The sequence below is a fragment of the Panthera leo genome, chromosome A2 (assembly GCF_018350215.1).
Source record: "Panthera leo isolate Ple1 chromosome A2, P.leo_Ple1_pat1.1, whole genome shotgun sequence".
NCBI classification, from domain to species: Eukaryota; Metazoa; Chordata; class Mammalia; order Carnivora; family Felidae; genus Panthera; species Panthera leo.
In genome coordinates this window covers 26,375,992-26,397,212 of record NC_056680.1, presented here as the reverse complement: position 1 = coordinate 26,397,212, position 21,221 = coordinate 26,375,992, and the positions used below count along the sequence as shown (strand labels likewise).

Here is a 21,221-nt window from a genome sequence, read left to right as displayed (position 1 = left end):
TGGATAAAAGCTATTTAGCTTTCAAAAAAAAAAAAAAGAAAGAAAGAAAGAAAAGGAAGAAAGAAAGAAACATATTTTCTTAGTTGTTGTTTTTTTTTATCCTAGTAAACATGTATCTGAACCAACATTCTATTTTCTAAGGCAGAAAATTAAATTTTTCTGTCATGGCTATAAAGAGACAAGATGTGTGTCTCCAGATTTGCCCCAAATTGTGTGTGCCAAGCACATGATGAAGAACCAGTAGCATGCTCCTGGCAGGTGGAGAAGGAACAAAATGGAGTGAAAATATGGAGAGTGTTGCAACAGTATTAACGATTGTTAGGGAAACTTTCAACAATGAGTGGCACTCAGTATTCTGAACTGCCAAAGAGACTCTTTCAATAGTCATGCCCTTGATAAATATGGAGGAAGTGCCTACCCTGTGCCAGGCACCCTGCTTGGTAAGAAGCAATTGGGGGAAAATACATATATCAAATGATCAAACAAATGAGAATGTAATTATGAGCTGAGATAAGAGCTCTTAATGAGAAGATCACAGTGGCTCTATCAGAAGGAGTAACAAAGCAACTCAGCTAGATTGGAGAGGGTGTGTTGGACAAGACTTCCTGAGAGAGTGATGCTTCAGCTAAAATCACAAGTTTGGGTATGACTTTACCAGGCCAAGGAAAGGTAAAAACAGGGGAGGAGAGCGTGCTCTAGACAAGGGGGCACAGCCTGGCCAAAGGTCCCATGATAGTAGGGAACATGGCGTATTCCAGAAATTGAGGGAAGACCAGCATGGCTAGAACTAAGTGTGTGAGAGGGAGAATAATGCAAGATGTGGTTAGAAAAAAATACATAGAGACTCGTTTATGCAAAGCCTCAAAGGCCAGCATAAAGATTCGGGTTTTTCCCTCAAGTACAATATCCTCCCAGTGATGCTGAGGGGTTTTAAACCAGACATTGACATAATCAGATAGGAATTTTGGCTCCAGTGTAGACAACAGAGAAGGGAAGCCAGAATGAATGGCAGTGAGGGGTCCATTAAAAGCCTTTGCTGCAGAGAGCATAAGGCACAGTCATCAATGGGCGTTGGTAGTAGAAGTAGAGTTGGTGAGAAAGTCGGATTACAAACACATGTAGTAGGAAAATCGACAGGAATTTTCATTAGAGCCTTGAGAATGTTTCACCTCACGGCTCCTTGCTCTAACACGGAGGTCATTCAGCTACAGCCGGCAGGCCAGATGATGCTCATGGCATGATATTTTCTAAGTAAGGTTTTACTGAAATGTAGCCATGCCCATTCATTTACTTACTGTTTATGTGTACTTTCACACTACAGCAGGAGAGTTGAGTAGTTGCAACAGAGACCTCTTGGCTTGTAAAGCCCAATGTATTTTCTGTCTGGCCCTTCACAGAAAAACTTTGCCAACCTTGGAAATTACACCACAAGAAACACCACCACCCCCACGATATTGCAAGGTATAGAGGTACCTAACTTGGGAGTCCAGAAGTCCATGACTGGGCTTTGGATGATCTATGACCTCCTAAAATTGGAAGTAAAATTTGGTATTTATGTATGTTTTTCTGGGAAAACAGTATTCACTGGCTTTTAAAACAAATTTGTGAATTTCCCCAGAGAAAGATATTTCCCAGGCTTGTCCCCAGTCTACTCCCTGGCCATAACAAGATTGTTAAAACCCACATTTCCCTCAATGAATAAGAAATGACCTGGCACCACATGATAAATATCATTAGGTATTGGATAGAAGTTGCTGCAAATTGCTAACTTCCTGCTATAAGATCTCCCATATAAATATTTCACTGACTGGCTCCTCTGACCCGGGGCTTTATGACAGCAGGTAGCTCAGGGTGTAAATAAAAGCTAGATGAAAAATGTGTCTGGATCTCTTAGATCTTTTTTAGATTTCTCAAGTAATTACCCCCTCCCCCCAATAAATACTTCAGTGTATACAAGACTGTAGAAGTTTCATTACAAGAGACGTCTTTGAAGGGAACAAGCAGGTGATCTGATCAGCCCCACAGCAACCTTTGTGAACAGCTCATGTTGTAGTTCATTTTCTGCTGGTGAAAATGCTTCATCTGTCAGACTATGAGCTCTCTGATTCCCCAGGATCTGACACACAGGAGTTCAGTAAATGGTTACCAAATATGTAGAGAGATGATTAAGCTAAATTGTTGGCTTCATATAATGTATTTGTATATAAGTATATATATATATATATATATATATATATATGTACACATATAATGTATTTATAGGAAACACATTAATGAAATAAATGTATGTAAAATTGTTCTTGTTGTTTTTTTTTTTTGAGAGAGAGAGAGAGACAGAGAGCCAGAGTGCAAGTGAGGGAGAAACAGAGAGAGAGGGAGACACAGAATACAAAGCAGGATTCAGGCTCTAAGCTGTCCTCACAGAGCCCACACAGGGCTCAGGGCTCGAAATCATGAGCCATAAGATCATGATCTGAGCCGAAGTCAGACGCTTAACCGACTGAGCCACCCAGGCGTCCCCCCACAAAATCTTTTTAAATGAAGGCACTGAAACCATAGTCTGTCTTAACTGAGGACAGCATCCTCAGTTGTAAGAATATCTGATTCATTTAATGTTCAGTGCTTCGAAGAAATCTGGCATGCAAGTGGGAGGAAAACAGTGTAGTATTCTTTTTTGGCCAAGATTTTAATATTAGGTAAATCTGGCCATTGTGAAAATTCACGAGATGGTATTTATTCTCCATCTGCACTATATTTTTATATGTGGTATTTAATGTGAATCCATTGTCTTGACTCTTAGGTAAAACAACATCTTCCGGTGACAGTGCTCAGCATGCCTGGAAGTCCTTCCTCTCCAGTTTCAGGAAGAGAGGCTGGGTTGTGAGGGAGGGGGCTGCCTGAACCCAGGAGAGGAGGGGAGAGGACGCAGCAGCACCCGAGCATGTTCAGAGGGCAGCCCTGACTGGAAAGGGTATCCATCCACCAAAGGAGTTAGAGGCTTTCATAAAACAAGAGTCCGTCCTTGGGAGAAAAGGGTTATAATCAGAGCTCAGAAAAGCAACAAGAGTATCAAGTGCAAAAGACAAGGCGAGTATGAAAGTGGCGGAACAAAGAGCAAGAGCCAACTCGAGAGCGCAGTAGCTGGGCTGGGGTGAGAGCTGGCCAGGGAGCCCCTTCAGATCTCCTGCCCCAGCCGGGCAGGCACTCTGTGAGTGTGCCTCAGCCAAACTCCCGCTTCCTCAGATGTTTGCTGCTTCCTGTGGGGAAGGCATGCTTAAAGAAGCTGATAAAGGGTCAAGTTGATTAGCATTAAATATTCCATATGAAAATATAAACATATAAGATACAGATGCTAGACTACGTACTTGTGCTTATTAACAAGCCACCCAGGGGTGCCTGGGTGGCTCAGTCGGTTAAGCGGCCGACTTCAGCTCAGGTCATGATCTCTCGGTCCGTGGGTTCGAGCCCCGCGTTGGGCTCTGCGCTGACAGCTCAGAGCCTGGAGCCCGTTTCAGATTCTGTGTCTCCCTCTCTCTGACCCTCCCCCATTCATGCTCTGTCTCTCTCTGTCTCAAAAATAAATAAACATTAAAAAAAAAATTTAAAAAAAAAAAAACCACCCAAAAATGCTCTTGAGAAAATGAAATTGTTAAATATATACAAAGGAAAATAAAACAAAACAAACAAAAACAATGGCACCTGGATGGGGAAAATGGTAGAACCTGAAGCGGCGTTTCTCAAGGTGTGGTCGATGGACTCATGATCTGAAGAGATGTTCCAGGTGCACGCACGTAGGCAGTGCTGTATATATACTCTGTCCTCCTCTGGGGAGATTCAGTGTGTTAAAAGTTCTCAAAAGTCCCACAAGAAAAGTCCTGATTTTATAGTTAACATAGAACTCTTTCTTTTTTTTTGAAAATATACTTTGTAAGTGCATACTTAGTAAAAAGCCAAACAAGTGTATTGCTCTGATCAAAATTTCTTAATTGTATAAAATCTTCTAAATCTTAAGTTAAAATAACATCACTTGTCAAGAAAATTCTGCAGTCCTTTTTAAAAGATAAAACTAGGGGCGCCTGGGTGGCTCAGTCGGTTAAGCGTCTGACTTTGGCTCAGGTCATGATCTCGCGGTCCGTGAGTTTGAGCCCCGCGTCGGGCTCTGCGCTGACCGCTCAGAGCCTGGAGCCTGTTTCAGATTCTGTGTCTCCCTCTCTCTCTGACCCTCCCCTGTTCATGCTCTGTCTCTGTCTCAAAAATAAATAAACATTAAAAAAAAATTAAAAAATATATATATAAAACTAGATACACTTTATGCCAGAATAAACTCACACCATATACTATAACTCAAAATACAGAGGCAATAAAAGAAAAGATTAATATATTTGATTACAGAAAGATTTTTTTTTAATTTTTGCATGGCAAAAAAAAATAAAAAACCAGGGTAACCAAAGACACATGACAAAGTGAGGGCTTACTTGATAGAAAAAGGGGCAAAGAATGAACAGACCTAAATTATTGATATAAAATGCATATATGCATATATTTATATGTTACATACATGGCCTTATGCAAATGAAGACAGTCAACTCCACTCCTAATGCTCATATTGAGAACAAATACAAATCAGAACTACTTTAATATATCAGTTTTTATCTCTCAGACTGGAAAGCATTAAAAACTTGACAACATACTGTTGTGACATGGCTGTAGAGAAACTAGCACTGTCCTGCATTGCTGGTGGGAACACAGGTGGTACAGCTCTTGTGGAGGGCTTTTGCCAATATCTAACAAAACCAAGTATGCGTTTACCTTTTGTCCCAGGAATTCTACTTCTAGGAATTTACCTTGAAGATATATCTCAAAGTATACAAAAATAGATAGCTCAGGGTTATTCACTGCAGCATTAATTGAAATAATTGCAAAATATTGAAAACATGCCCAAACATAGGAGAGTGTGATGAAATACATGATGGTATAGTCATGCATGGAGTACCACACAGCTGTGAAAAAGAATGAGGTGCTTTCTGTGAGCTGGGATCAGTGATTTCCAGGTTATATTTTAAGTTGAAAAAATCAAAGTTCAAGAGTCATTATAATATGCTACCTTCTGCATTAGACGTGTAGCTGCTTATTTTTTTGCAAAAAGATACATAGAAAGCAGATACCAGAACTAATGAAATGGATTTCTTATACAGGGGTGAGTGAGGATGGCATAGAAGTGATGAGGGGGTGGAAACAGTCTAGGAGGCATGGGGGAAATGTAACTCTTACCTGAATATGACTTTCTGCATATTTTGACTTTGAACTGTTAACATTTTACATACTCAACAACAACAAAAATAATAAAAACCAGTTAATGGAGAAAAAAATGCCTAAAATGTAGTACAAACACAAGTGGATGAGTCTAGCTATATTTAAAACAAATAATACAACCACGCTGAAAAGGAGGGGGAAAAGATCTAACCCAAGTAAATTTAGAACATAGTATTTTGACTAAGGGATAAAAAGAAACCTAAATAGAGAACTCTAGAGAGTAGGTTTGGGGTTTTGTTTTGTTTTGTTTTGTTTGCCTAGCAATTCTGAAACTACTTTTGGTATGTCCTATAGTTTAGAAAATAAGTAAATTTATTGAGGATAATGGGAGCCATGTACCTCACCATCAAAAAGAGTTACAACTATGGCAAGAGGAGAGATGAGAATGAATCTGTGGTGTTGTGTTAGTGTTGGAGAAATGAGCCTATAGTTATAGACCAGGGATCATCAGACTTTTTCTGTAGAGGGCCAAATAACAAATACTTAACCTCTGTCATTGTACCACAAAAGCAGCCATAGACAATACATAAAAAGCAAACATGGCTTTATTCCAATAAAATTTTATTTATAGACACTGACATTGAGTTTTATATAATGATCATGTCATGAAACAATACTGTTTTAATTTTCCAACCACTTAAAAATGTAAAGGCCATTCTTATTTTGTATAGCCTTGTACGAAAACAGGCAGTAAGCCAGACTTTGCCCATGGGCCATAGTTTGCCAGACCCTGTTTAGGTAGAGAAATAGATAGATAGATAGATAGATAGATAGATAGATAGATAGATAGAAAATTGATAAAGTGTTTAAATGGGGGAATCTGGAGGAAGGATATATTGGAGTTCTTTACACTCTTCTTGCAAAGAAGTAGTCTTTGTATTTCTTACAGAAAAGCTGTAAATCTGAAATTATTTTAAAACAATCAAAAAAATCACACAAGAAAGAACTCTGTACTTTTCATAGCTACTTCTGAGAAGGAAAAATACTAATCAAATAACTTGCCTAAGAAGTGAATGTCTTGCCTTTTATAATAGTCACACAGCCCTCATCTACATTTTCCCCATGTCCATGGTCCATGAGTAGGAGCTACTGTTGCCAGTGCAGAATGTCTTCTGATTTGTCACTGGGGATGTCATCGCATGATAACATTATTGTTTGTTGTTGTTCATCCTTGCTCTCCAACACTCTGAGTAATGAAGTCACTGGAGCTGGTAATTTGTATATGACCTTGTAATTTTCCATAATGTAGGAGTTTTTGGTCTACTGTAATGAAATGGACTAAATAAAAGGTGCTTATCAGAAAATGCCCCATTAGCTTGGAAGTCTATGACAAATCCTTTCTGATGTCCTTAATGTGTTATTATGAAATTCAATTATACACTGTGTTCACCTTATTTCACTAGCCATAATCTAGTGATAGCTAAGGTGAGAAGTGTCTTACAATATTACAAATAGGAATTGGGTAATTTTTACATTGAGATACTTTTTTTACTAGAAGAGTGAAGGGCTTTCATGGAAAACTTCTCCTGTAGAGACTTGTAACCATTCTACCACCTTGGGTTTAATTCCAACAAAATCCAATTCCTCCTACCATGGTTTCTCATTGTAGGTAAAGCCGTGCTATGATTTTCATCAATAATGAAGACAATGGTGGTCATAGCTGAAATTTATTGAATGTGATTCTATACCCATGCCAAAATTTTTTCATCCTTTTTTTTTTTCATTTAATCCTAACATAAAACTCCAAGGTACTATTATTACTCCTCTTTAGAAAAGAGGCTTATGATGTTAAGTGGCTTGGCCATGTTCTCAAGGAAACATGGAGCTGAGATTGGCCTGGAGAGCCAGTGCTCTTAGTTACTGTTGGGACTGTCTCCCATTGTAGATAAAGACAGTAGGCAATACAGAAATTTAGAAAGACATTGTTTAGTCATGAGAACATGCTCCTCTTGAGAAGAATAAGGTAAAACATCCAGATGCAAGGTGAACAATAAGGTAAATAAAATCAGTGCAAGCAGTAGAGCTCACGTTGGAACATCCTTCACATTGCCTTCTTGCTCCCTTCCCCTGAAGAAGCTGTGTCGAGTTTAGAGAGGAGAGAGGCTTGAAGTAGAACACACACTGACTTGCACCCTCTGGCGGTCACCCACGTGCATCACATGCATGCAGCTACCTCCTAGGGGGACCTGGAGGACTGGGAAAGAAAGAAGGAGGAAGGGGAGTAAAGAATGTTGGGAAATGAGGTTGGCAGTTGGAGGCAGAAAGATGGAATGTAGGAGGGGCTTTCCGGAGTGGTTTTTGCCCCCATTCTTAGTGGGAGAACTGAAGGAACGGGTCACTCAGGGACCCAGCTCCCCTCACTGTTCCTGCTTTTGCCCTCTGCCGCTCTAAGGCACTTAGTGAATGCCTGCAGACCCCACCATTGTGGCTGGTTTCTGACCGCTCCAAGACCTCCTTCTGTTTTGGAGTGTTGTCATGGAGTGACATGTGACTTTGCCAGGCTTTCTTAGGGTCATAAGGAGCTTTATCTTTGCCGCATTTCTTCTGAGTCACTGAAATAACTTTCTTATATGAGAGGGATTGTGTACCGTGTGAGAGCCACAATGATAATCTTTCAAGAGGAGTAGTTGTCGTTAGTTGATGTATATGTGGAACAACTAGTTAGTTCAGTGGTTGACATTATATTACTCGATTACAGAACTGAATATTAACTTCTAGACATTTTGTCCTTCTGAAATATGAAAGAAGGAAAAAAATGTTTCTTTGTGGAAGCCCCAGGAAATTAAAACTCCAGGGGAAAGATGAAACTTATATGTGAAATTGTAGACCTGTTGTTTATTTACTTTCTTCTTTTCTTTTTAGGGACTGGTTAAATATGTTGAGCCCACCGATTGTTCCTCCTAGTCAGCAGCCAACAGAACAGCATCTGGATTCTTCTGGAAGCTTTAGTGTTCAAGGTAGGAATATGAAAAATGCTATACATAAAAAAATTAAAATAGTTAACTACAAATAGAGAAAATCAGTCACTTTGAGATGCCGCTGTTTTTATTAAATGCTAACCATTTAGGCTTGCACCCCCAAAATGAGGTAGCCTGTGCTTTCATTTTATAGAATGATAAGTCCTTTGGTATCAAATTGACCTTCATCTGGGTTCCAGCTCTACCAATTTCTGCTGTGTGACATGTATGACTTTTGGTTACTGCATTTGTTTGTTTGTTTTTTAAATTTAATTATTTATTTTTTGAGAGAGCAAGCAGGGGAAGGGCAGAGAGAAGGAGACAGAGGATCTGAAGTGGGCTCTGCCCTGACAGCAGAGAGCCCAATGCAGGGCTCGAACCCACAAACTGCGAGTTCACAATCTGAGCCAAAGTCAGACACTCAACCGACTGAGCCACCCAGGCACCCCTTGGTTAACACATTTGTAAAATTAGACTGATAATAATGTCCACCTGAAAGCTTTTCATGAAGATTCACTAAGGCATACTGTACACGAAGCATTTAGAATAGCACCTACCAAATATTAGCTGTTCATATTATTATAAAGCAGATCTGATACTCCCACATCACTAGATACATGTTTTCACTAATACAGGGCTACTTGTCTTTAAAGATAAGGCTGGCACAGAGTTATAACAAGTAGCAATGGAAGAATGGGAAGGAAGCAGGAGTGAAGATTTGCCTTGGGTTCCCTTTGTTGGCCAGAGTCCTAGAAATGAATCATTAGTTTTTGGTTGTGAGCAGGGAACATGATTGTCAGGAGTGCATAGAGGAGGAAGGGAAAAGAATCTTTGGTGGGAACAGAGGGCTTGAGATGGAAGGGGTAGGGAGAGTCTAACGTGCATAGCTGCAGTGGCAAATAACCTCAGAGTGGGGCTCCCTGAGATGGTTTTCAGAGTTGAATTTTGAAGATGGAACGCTACATCTGAGGTTAAAAATAATAATAATAATAATAATAATAATAATAATAATAATAAAGAAACTGAAGCCAATATAAACTGCTCCAACAAAGGTGCCACATTTTTCCCCCTAACTGCCCCAGGGAGAAAGGGGAGCATCCCATTTTTCTTCAGGTATGGAGAATTCAGAGTGAGAGCTCATACATCTGAAGTGTACATTTTGGCTGCCCAAGGGATGGAGATGTCTCCATGATTTACTGTCTGAAATAAATTATGCCCCCCAAATTGGGAATCTTTTTAGAGATGTACATTTATAATTACTTATGGCAGAAAAACAGAATCTCAGCTGTCAGAAGGAGACCTTGCCATGAGAGAACAAATAATATGTTATGTTAAGTGTCCTAAATAAACCACAGGAACAGAGAGCATGGTCCTTGAGCAAAGGCACCCAAGATATATATTAGTGATAAGTAGCTGAAAGGAGGTCTTAAAGTCACCATTGCAAAGTGACGTTTTGACAGACAGGAGCTCAGTCATGTTGAAGGTAAAGAGAACTTCCATCGAGGGCAAATTAACAAATTAAATTCAGAGGGTTATAGAAATGTTCCAGCCAATGTTAACCAGATCTGGCCCCCCTCCTGCCTGGCAGCCTAGGTTTTTATCAGCTGTCCCTTTCCCCTTTTCTGATATGCCTGAATGGTTTGTAGCTAATTAATAGCATCAAAAATTAGTGTTTCCTATTTGGTTAATCTTTACATGTTATTGGCTTAGTTTTAGACAACATATCAATATGCCAAGATAGCGTTCTTAGAAAGAGTCAGAGAAAAATAAGGGTTTCGAGTATCCAGTTGGTAACATCGGAAGGAAAAGTGAGACATGGCTGTGGGCAGTCCAGGCTTCTTCCTGGGCTTCTGTTGCATAATGGCATTAATTTAGGGCCATCTGCCAGATGCTGTGCTAAGTTGTAACATCTAGCTGTCACAGCAAGGCTGTGAGGAAGGCACTGTTTTTGTGCGTGTGTAAGTGTTGCTCTTTTACAGCTGAGAGAACTGAGGTACAGAGTTCTTGAATACCTTGTTCCAGGGTCACACAATGAGTCATTGGCAGAGCTGGGGTTGGAGTCCAAACAGCCCAGCCCCAGAGCCCAACCACTGTTTTTATAATTTTTTTTTTTAATTTTGAACCAAGTACCTAGATTACCTACTTCAAAAATAATATACATAAAATCAGGAATTGAAATTTTCTATTCACAGTTCCTCATTTACAGGAAAAAACAAAACATCTCAAGGGCTAAGTAGCTAAGTTCTTTTTTTTTTTTTTAATTTTTTAAAAATTTATTTATTTATTTTTAGAGAGAAAGACAGCACTAACAAGGTAGGGGCAGAGAGAGAGAGAATCCCAAGCAGGCTCCGCACTGTCAGAGCAGAGCCTGATGCAGGGCTTGAACTCACAAACTCTGAGTTCATGACCCGAGCCAAAATCAGAGTTGGACGCTTAACGGGCTGATAACCCAGGTGCCCCAGCTAAGTTCTTTAAAGGGGAAGAAAAGAAAAAAAAAAAAAAAAAAAAGCAGACCTCTGGTTCCCTGTTTCAGCCCTGAACCTGCCTACCCCTCCCATCCACGCTTGTCAAAAATGACAAGTGGCCACATTTTCCCAGTGGGAGTAGAGGCTCAGGGGCAAGGTTGCTGTGAGACCAGATCTAAGGGACTAAGGGGCTGACTGAGAGACAAGATCACCCGATTGTTGAGCTGGCAGGCCTGGGTGTTGGCTTGTCACCCACCTTCTTAAAGGCCCTTCTAGACAATCTTATCTAAGTAGGTCAGTCTCCCTGCACCTTGTTATATTTACTTCGTGCCCTTCTCACAGTTTGTAATTCGTGGTTTGTTTACTTGTTTAATGTCTTTTTTGCTACGTAGCCTGTGAGTTTTTAAAAGCAGAGACTTTGTCAGTTTGCTTACTCCTGGATCCTAAGTACCCTACACATTTTCTGTTGATTATTAGATACTCTGTTTATGTTTGTTAGTAGGAAGACAGGAAGGGAGAAAGGGGAGAAAAGAGAGAAATGTTCTTCAACTCATCATTTTTTATACCAACCTTGGGGGGAAAACATGAGTCATCCATTGAAATCTTACTTTCAGTTTTCCCCCATTCCAATTTTTTAGTATCTTAGGTATATTTCTAACAATTCAACAGTGGGAGTATTGAACCTACACCCATGCATTTGAGCAACTAAAAACGGTCACCTTATGCAGTGGCTCTTAAACTTTATTGTGAGGCAGTGAGAACTTTTCTTTCAAATGAATTCCATATGAAATGCCAACATATAAAAGAGATGAAACCAGAATTGGTCTGGCTAAAGGGGGCAGTTAGGAACCCAGAACCCTGCCCTGGGGCTCCAATGAATCAGCTAAAAACACTGATGCAGTCCACCGACCTCTGTTTGACCTTGTGGAAGTTCGAGTGCCCACTCAGAGCCCCAGCTAGGATTAGGACCCAGGCTTCTTCCACATCCATGCCTTTCTGCAGAACCTGTGAAGGTGGTTTTGGGGGCTGGCTTACAGGGAAGGGCGATCTTCCATCTTCAGATGTCTAGTATGAAAGTCATAACAGCTAATATTTATTTCACCTTCCTGTGACCCACACCTGCCAGTGCCTTTTAATTCACATAATAGCCTACTGAGGTGTAGCTACTGTCATTGCCCATCTTTTACACAAGGACACTGGGGTTTAGAGCCAGGAAGTGATGTGCTGACCCCCCACAGCTCCATCACAAGTGGAGAAGCTGAGATGTATCTGTAGAGCTAGAGAGCTAGAGGCATAACTGTAGATGAACAGCAGAGAACGATGGCCTGACTAACACATGGCCCTAGGAAACGTTGCCACACAAAAGTAAGTGCGTGTTTTAACCTTAAAAACAAAAGAGCAAGTGTTTTACCAGCAAAATGAGTTTATTTAGAAATAGCAGAGGCATGGCAATTCAGGACACACAAGCTATGGCGAAGCATAGCCAAGCCTGGAGAACAAAGGAGAGGAACCATACTTGGTAGAGAAAAAGGAGGGAGTTGGGAGAGGCTGCTTTGAAGGAAAGTCTTTGCAAGTCTAAAAGTCTAAAGCAAGGGTTCAGGGTAGCAATGGTTTCTCTTTGGCTAGACTCTTGCTCGTCAAGGAGAAAATCTTTCTTCCTTCTGCTGGGGCAGTAAAGTGAACTTCTTTATGCCCAGGCATGCGGTGTCAGCTGCCACAGAAAGCTTATGATGAGCACCCCCCCTTCTGGGCTTCCTGACTCCGTTTCAGGTGAGGTCTCCCTGCACTGATTTCCACGCATGCCTTATATTTGGCCTCCGAGACTCTCCTTTATTCGGTACAAGTTTGTGTCACACCCGCAGTTTCTGCTCAGATAGAACACCTCAAGTGCATAAATGCCACCTTAAAGTACACAGCCCGTCTCCCAGCAGAGCCAGCCAGCAGGCAGGAACAGCATCGCATTCCGCACCAGTCGACTGGAGGGAGAGATGGGCAGCTCTCCATACTTCCTCCCGGGCCGAGGCACACTTGCTGAATGTCAATTACCATGGCACTCGAGCCCTTAACACTTAACCAAAAATGTGTTTTCCTGGAGTGCGTGTAAAATGTAAAAATGGGAAGTTACGATTTCAGAACTTACTCAAGAGAACTACCAAACTGACCTTTGGAAAATAAAGCAGACTTTGCTCGAAGAATAGTTGTCAATTTGTTTTTGACATTTGTTCCTTTACAGATATGACCCTTAAATTATTCATGCTTACCAGCTCCAAAACAGAATAGTAATGACCTCTCTCGTCAGGCTTGCAAAACCTCTTCTGCCGTTTACATAGATTTTGAGTAAGAAAGACATTCAAAAGTGCTTTTCGAGTTGCCGGAGTCTCATAAAAATAACATTCTTGTGCCTTTTTTATGGCAAGGCCACATAGGATATTCCTTTATGAACACAGGTTAATCCCCCATGAGACATAAATAGGCAACAGATGCTCATTTTATAGGTATAATATCCAAATCACTAGTCAAGAATTTAGAAAACCCTCATGGTTCCCTGAAGCTAACCAGAGAGAGGGGAATCTGGCCGTCTGCTCTGGGTCCAACAAGGGAGTCTTTCCAGAATCTTATTTCCTGCAGCACAATTATTTGACATTCACCTAATACTCCAAGTCTAAAAGCAGTCTTCTAAAATCTGTTTTATTAGTGATCATACAGACATTATGCTTCATGGAACAACCATTGGTATCCCCAAGGGCTTGGCTTGGCACCTAGGACACAGTAAATGCTACATAAATATTTGATGAGTTGTGAATGTATGAATCATGGGAAACAGAAGGATGATTTGGTCTACTCTTTGGATCTTCCTTGTATCTTCAGGATTTATTTAAGGTGCATAGGAGACTTTCCCCCAAAAAGCAGTATTGGTAATGTAAAAGTAATAATGTGCCTGCCAGTGTCGAGTTTTCCTGTGTTACCTCACGATGACTTCTCCCTACATTCCCAGGTGTGGGGCTCTGTTATGTCTCACCCTGTTCAGGTGGAATTAAGGTCGCTGCCTAGGTCACAAACCCACTGAGTGTGGAGTTGGACTCTGACCCAAGCCTGTCTGACCAGGCGATTTGCACCCTGAACCCCCATGCTGCTGTAGGACTGCAGAATTCCCTTTAGGTCAGTTAGAACCATACGACTGAAATGTCCACTGCAATTTTTTACCTGTAGGAAGTTCTCTTTCTTGAAGCTTTCTGGATAAAATAGTATTCTCTTCAGTACTCTCCTTAGACCCATAGCATCCCCACCTCAATGCTCAGCTTGTATAATGAATTCATTAGTATTTATGATATTCTTGAGTCCAGAGTCCCCACCCCTTCCCCTGTTAAGCAAGCAGTTAGTTGCCTTTTGTTCTCAGGTTAACCTTGGGGATGGGAGATATTTTCTCTTATGCAGCTATCAGGATCCCAGGGGTGTCTTTTCTGCACAGAGGAGGTTGGGGGGAGGGGGTGGGAGAATGGTGATCAACACCCTCACTAGCACAAAGATATGCCTTCTTTTTGGAGTCCTAGAAGTGAGCCCTATAGTAGAATACTAGACACATTGCTGGTGTCTGAAGCTCTCTCTATTATTCCAGAACCATCCCTACCTACTTATTCCCCAGATGCATCCCAGATGGGGTCCTGGTCCAGGACTTCAGCTTCCCTTGCTGGAACTGGGATACATTTTCCCCCAGCTGCAGTGTTGCTGCCTTGCCTGAAATCGGGCCATTGAGACACTGTGAGCTCTGTAGGCTTCAAAGCTCAATAGTCTGGCTAGGGACCCCCTGGGGGTGTAGTAAAATGCATTCAGAGTTGTAAGCCGCACATTTCCAAGCAGCACAATGGTTTTGTAGGTTTTTTTCCCAGCTTTATTGAGATAAAATTAACATGTAACGTTGTGTAAGTTTAAGATGTATCACTGTGTAAGTTTAACTCCATGATTTGATATACAAGCACAATTGAGTCACTGCACATTCACAAGTAGAGACTACCTGTAAATAACGAAACTGCAGTAATTCCCAGTTAATCAACCAAACCCTCCAACATGTTGCTTCAAAAGGCATTTTCCATGTAAAATGTAGGTACTGGTTTCTGCAAAAGGGCTTGACCTACTTATTTCCCCAATGAAACCTGAACTGTAATCATAGCATGTTAGTTGCCTTCCAAGAAACAATATAGTTTTCTAAGAAAGTCCCTTTTCGTCCTTTTTATCCCATTGTCAGTCATTTATCTTTCTCCCATCTGAGGACATATTTTTGCCGAAAACCAAAATTCAGCAGTTCACTGTCGACTTTCTCAGTACAAGTTAATTTAGCCCTACTGTGAGAGGCATTGGTGGAAGAGTTTCTAAGTACCTGGTGCTCTGCAGGATCTTATCTAAAATGTCATCTTCGTTGATCCTAAGCCTGACTGTTTGGAATGGAGATCCCTCCCCATTGAATTGTTTAAACAATAGTGTATTGGTATGCACATAAAAATACAGTCAATCAGTTCTCAAGATCTATAAGAGAGAAAATGCATTTTTTTTTTTTTTTAAATTCTGGATGGCAACGTCAGAAAATCGAAAATCAGGTGCAGTGTCTTGATTCAGAGATTTTAAATCTCATAAACTGATGTCACATCATTGGTTTTCAAGCTTGAAGACTTAGCCTGTGCATATAGGTTTTCTATTATCTGTGGTTAAAATGCAATAAATGTAGATAATTAAGCATTTATGTTAATAGACTTTCAAAAGGTGAATTGGAGGAATTGTTTGCCTGAGCTGATCTAACAGAGGGGAGGGCAGCTAATACTGCTGCATTTGGTCTGGCTCCGTTGGTTTTTCTTCTGTTATTGCTGTTAACCAATTTCAAAGTGGATGAAGCTGGAAGTTTGTAAATAGATTATTATCTGAAAGGCAATTTTACTTCACTGGAAATGACTTTATTATGTGGTGAAGAGTAAAAATGTAATTTGGACCCCTGTCCAGATGCTCTTAGTCTGGTAGCAGAGAATGGTTTTATTTGTTAATTTGTCCTTTTACAGTTTCTGTAGCCAGTCTTTAAATAGAGCAATTTAGCATTCGGGGGGAAAAACAAACCCTGCACCATCCAAGAATATAATTGAAAATTACCCCATATCCATGCACAATAATTACCTTTCAAAACACTTCCCATTGCTTGACATCATAGTGGTAATTGCTTAATGATATTATAATTCCATTACGTAGGGATTACAATGGCTCAAAATGATGTAAATTGGAGGCTTTGAAAATTAAGTTATAATGAAAACAAAACCCTTTATGCAAGTTTAAAGCACTTACTTCAATGTAAAATTATACATAATGTCACCCAATTTTTGCACGAGTGTCATTGTTGGTACAGTTTTAAAATTCATCCATTTGAAGCTTTAGTACTAAAAACCACAAAAACCCGCTTTAGTCCCGTGGTCATGATGCATGAGGTTCCAGCTCTACAGTGATATGTATTGGAACGAATGCATTTATATAGCCGTTATTGCTTCAGTCTGGATGCATTATGTAGCAAAACCCCTACTAATGAATTAGATCCACCTCGGTCCCTTTGCAGTTGGTGATAAAGACCCATGGCCCATTACAACTGTTATTTTCATCTTTGAAAGATTCCTGACTGGTCGTAAAATGTATTGAGTTTTCTAACTTAATAGCGCCAGCTTAAAATTTTATCTTTTTGGAAAGTACCAGCCCAGAGTGTGCTAAGCAATTAGATGACGTGCCGGAGGTCAGAATTTCCCTCAGTGTGTGGATGGAATCTAAACAAAGCATCAGACAGCAGACCCCTGAGATATGTTGACTCATGATCATTTACCTCAGTGATAGGTGGTTTTAACATTACACCGGATGGAAAAATTAGTTTTACTTTTTGAAAAATACATGATTTTTGGTGTAAGAACTCTTTTTATCTGAAGATGAATTTATTATAATGTACTTTGTAAAACTAGTTGGGGGCTTTGTGTTTTGTTCAAATCCACTATTTTTTTTTTCTTTTGGTAGTAAAAAATCAAACAGGTGCAGTTTGGGGGTAGGAAATAAGATGTAAGCGAGCATACCCCTCTTGTGTCCAACTCATGTATCTTACATTTTTCATGATGACAGTTGTAACAACATTTATTGAGTATTCACTATGTGTGCGGAGTGCAACTGGGTATCTTACTTAGTTCCCCTAGGTACTGTCCCAGGCAGGATTACTGTCCTTATGTAGGGGAAAGCTAAGGCTCAAAGTGCTGAATTTTCCGAGTGTCCCACAGCTGTGAAGTGGTAGAAATGGGATTTGGATCCAGGTCTGTCTGACTCCATTATCCAAATGTCATACTGCCCCTCTCTATGAAGCCTTTTCTTAGGACTTTAACCTTTATCAGTTGTTCCTGTTCTGACTGACTAAAAAAATGTACAGCCTATACTTCATGATTTATTTCAATATTGTCATTATCCTTAACAGTAATAATAATGATCATTTATTGAACAACTACTATGTGCGCTGGGCTATGCATATTATCTAGTGTCCAGTTTAGCCTTCCACAAAATCCTATGAAATAGGCCTTGTTATTCCCATTTGATAAATGAGGGAACGAGGATCCAGTGAGGCAAAGTAGCCTGTGAGTGCCCTAAAGTCAATTTGGGCAGTCAACAGCAAATCTCCCATCCGTCCCATCTGCCAATCCTAAGGCCCCTGGTGCTCTTGGCCACTCTGCAGTTGCAACTTCCAGTTACCCCATCACTAATCTTCAGTAGCTACTTTTGTTTCATGTGTGAATGTCCCATCCACACCTTGACATGGTACAGACTGAATAGATGTCATCACATAGCAGGCACACATTAGTTACTCATTGGTTCTGTTCTCTGAAGTAGCCCAAACAAGAAAGGGATGATGGATTGAATATCTGAAGGTAAAGGACATGCACATCCTCCTTTTGATGTGCAGAAGTGACCTAAAGGGGGTCGTCTTCCATGAGAAACTTGAAAAGCATTCCCAATCTCTCCTACTTAGATGGAGAAAGAAGGTGGAGGCAGGACCCTGGGGACCACTCTTAAGGTAACAATAGAAAGTAAAGGAAAAGCAGCCTGCCTTCTCTGATTTCCTGTTCTTAATTAGAAACCATGCAGGGCGCTCAGGTCAGCTACCACCATTAACGTGGCCATTAGCACAGTGCTGTCATACTTCAAGGACATAAGCCACTATAGCAAAGAGTCCCAGAAACTCATCAAAGGCACCACAGGGATCATTGGATCTGGTCCCACCCTGTGCACAATAAAATCTCACGCAAATGGCCGCCTCGGTCCCTGCTTCACCCTCTCCAGGATCCACATTCCACTTCCCGGTCAGCTCTACAGTGTGGAAAATTCTTCCTTGTGCTGAGCCAAAATCTGGCTCCTAGTAACTTGCCCCCTTTGAGCCTCTTATTTCCTTCTGGAACCCCACAGAATCTTCTTAACTTCTCTCTCACTTACCACCTTTTATCTACTTGAAGCCAGACAGGCTGCTGTAACCTCAGGCTTTGTCTTTTCCAGACGAAATAAGCCCAGATCTTGCCTCTGCCCTCCCACATGGACTCTCTTATCTTTGTGATTTTTGAAATATGAGAGATGAAATTTCTTTTGTTTCGAAACCTGAGGTTTTCAAATGGAGGACACATTTACAATTTTTTTACTCTCTTCCATGTTTAAATGCCCATAATGTAATAGCTCCCCATTGAATGTGGCCACATCACCTTCTTAACAAAAGCATGGTGCCCATATGGCAGAAAGAAGATGGAACTGAGAGTCTGGAAGCCCAAGTTCATCCCTGACTCTGCCTCTGACTCACCAAGTGACCTCGGATGAGCTGGTGAACTCTGCAGACCCGGCTTCCCTTGTCCTTCAGATGGACACATTAACTTCTATTTCACAGGATCCAGAGCTTCTGCATGGGCAAGTGCTTTCTTGGCCATGGAGGGCTCCACCAGTTGAGATGTTAGCAAGCAAGGCAGAGGTCCTCATTCCTCCCAGGTAGCTCCACGTTTTACTCCACTGCTGGCACCATATGCGTAAGGAGTCGGCTGATTCCGTGTTTTGCCCAAGACAATGCACACTCCGTGAGAACAGGGCCTGCTTCTTAGACAGGGCCTGCTTCTTAGACCGCCTCATCCCCAGCACCTCGTTCAGTGCCTGATGCAGGGACGATCATCTTATGTGTCTTTGGATGGTCAGAGGAATGGCTGCCGTAGAGTCTCAAACACCCACTCTACCACCCGGGCCGCGCTCCTTGGGACTTAACTCCAGTTTGTCACTGCCCCGACAGCATCCATGCACCAGCTTGGTCTGATTTTGGCTGCAAAAGATGGAGTCCCACCACCTTCTCGTACTCTGGGCGGTGACACTTACTAGCACAGACTTTGTTTTCACAGTCATGCATTCATCCTTTCCCAAAACATCCAGTATTGACTGAGCCTCCATTACATGCCAGCCCTGCCCCTTCTGAAACTAACCCTGGTGAGCTCACAGCCCAGAGACTGGGTTTTCTCTGGTCCTGAGGAGCTTGTGCTAAGGAAGAGAGAGGAGCGCTGTCCTACTCACCTCTCCTCCCTGAGCCTGCTCGGATCCTCTCCAGCTCAGGGAGGTCTTGCCTCCGACTTCTGGGCTCTCATTACGTGGTTTTCAGAAGCACTCGGGGGGCACTCACTTGCTGGTGATAGCATCAAGTGTACAAGTACCTAGCACAACACTGGCACATATAAGGTGCTCAGGAAGCATCTTAGTAAAACAGCCTTTTTTTTTTCATTCCATGCCATGTGTTGGAAACCAACCAAACCTGCTACTAACAGGCAGCAGTGGGGCACCTGGGTGGCTCAGTCGGTTGAGCGTCTGGCTTTGGTTCAGGTCATGATTTCACAGTTCGTGGATTCAAGCCCCACGTGGGGCTCATTGCTGTCAGCGCAGAGCCCACTTTGGACCCTTTGTCTCCCCTCTCTCTGCTACTTTCCCACTTGTGCTCTCTCTCTTTCTCAAAAATAAACATTTAAAAAATAATAATAAAGAACAGGAGTTCCTCCAAACCGTCTAATTGGCTGTCACAAGGGACGAACGTGAAGCCATGTCCTTGTGACCAGCAAACTTGAAAGACCTTCCTACCACTAATAAAATCACTCATCACCCGACAATTTTCCATATGTGTTCCATACTAAACAACATTATAATTTTAACTCAGGCTTATTTGGTAGCATTTTTAGGGTGCATCCACACAGCTCTGGCCCATGATGAAGTCTGGAACTGTCACCCCCAAGTCTTGACTCCCACCCATATCCCTGATCCCTTTAGTCCCTCAGCCCTGCTGCTCTCTTGTCTCCCTCCCCGCCAGTTCTCCACGCTCAACTTTTCTTGTCCTTCACAGAGAAGCTGGTGAGTCTCACGCTGCAGTACTGAGCCCACAGGCCTGCGGTGCTCCCCTATGGCTCAGGCCTTGCCATTCTGCCCACAGAAAGAGCATCTCCCGGGAGGGATGGAGGTTCCCTCCTCCTGGCCCTTCTGCCCTTTCAGTTCAGGAATTCCTGGCCATGCAGGCAGCTAACGTGTCTGTGGTTCCCGTCCCCATAGGTGAAGAAGATCCGAGCGTGGAAGTGGAAGAGGACGAGGAAGTGCTGACTCTGCTCTATGACCCCTGTCTGAACTGTTACTTTGATCCCCAGACAGGGAAGTACTATGAGCTGGTGTGAGGCCTCCCTCCAGAGCCAAGATCCCCCAGCCTGCCTGGCGAGCAGGAGAGCACTTGTGACTCCGCTGCGTGGGCACCACAGAGCCTGGCAGGCCCATGGAATCCAAAGTAACTGAGAGAAATAAAGTTATTCTGTAAATAACGTTCGACGTTAAGGATGCCTACGCTTTTGTTGTAGATGCGTGTGATCTTTTTGTCAGCGAAGCAGTTAATACAGAGACAAGATTTTAGGACTTCGAATTGGTTCTTGTTTGTTCGTTCTCATCCTACATAGAATTCTTTTTTAATCTCCTATAATCTTATGGAAACAAATTAAGAGTTATTAATTCAAAAATTTTGCAGTGTTAATCTGTAAATGATGGCTTGATACACAGAAAATGTATTCTTATTTAAAAGATATCTGGGTACCTTTTGTTTTATTACCTATTTGTATTAAAAATAAAGTATGATGGTCTTTTAAACTGCCTCCTTTTATTTACCTTGCATTTTTACCAGAATATTCCAAGATAATGTTTACCCTTCCCTTAGACTCTTAGAAAAGGAAACACTGTGCACTGGTCAGATTTTATGATCACATAAAGGTTCATCCAGAGTTTGCCAAAGATCACAACATTGTTAATCACGTAAGCTGCCTAGCTCTGTGCTGTGCTTTTTCTAAAAAATGTTTTTACTAATGATCTCTGAATTCTAATAATACTCAAATCTAGCTCCATGGATCCAGATTTAAGAAGCCATCCATTTGAACACCCTACACACCTCACT

The 21,221-nt window shown here is 41.6% G+C and overlaps 1 protein-coding gene across 9 annotated transcripts in view; it reads left to right on the top strand.

The window, feature by feature from the left end:
* The window catches only part of CFAP20DC (CFAP20 domain containing), a 238,260-nt gene extending 217,383 nt beyond the window's left edge, over positions 1–20,877 (top strand). For 2 of the 9 annotated variants that reach the window (XM_042929841.1, XM_042929840.1), the window contains 2 exons: positions 8,176–8,270; positions 20,342–20,877. In XM_042929841.1, the coding sequence (XP_042785775.1) occupies positions 8,176–8,270; positions 20,342–20,460 (214 nt within the window). In that variant the 3' untranslated portion in view covers positions 20,461–20,877. Of the gene's footprint in view, positions 1–2,800; positions 2,824–8,175; positions 8,271–12,432; positions 12,877–20,341 lie in introns of those variants that run through there. The other 7 variants (XM_042929845.1, XR_006199909.1, XR_006199910.1 and 4 more) reach the window with 7 other exon arrangements.
* The last annotated feature ends 344 nt before the right edge of the window (positions 20,878–21,221 follow it).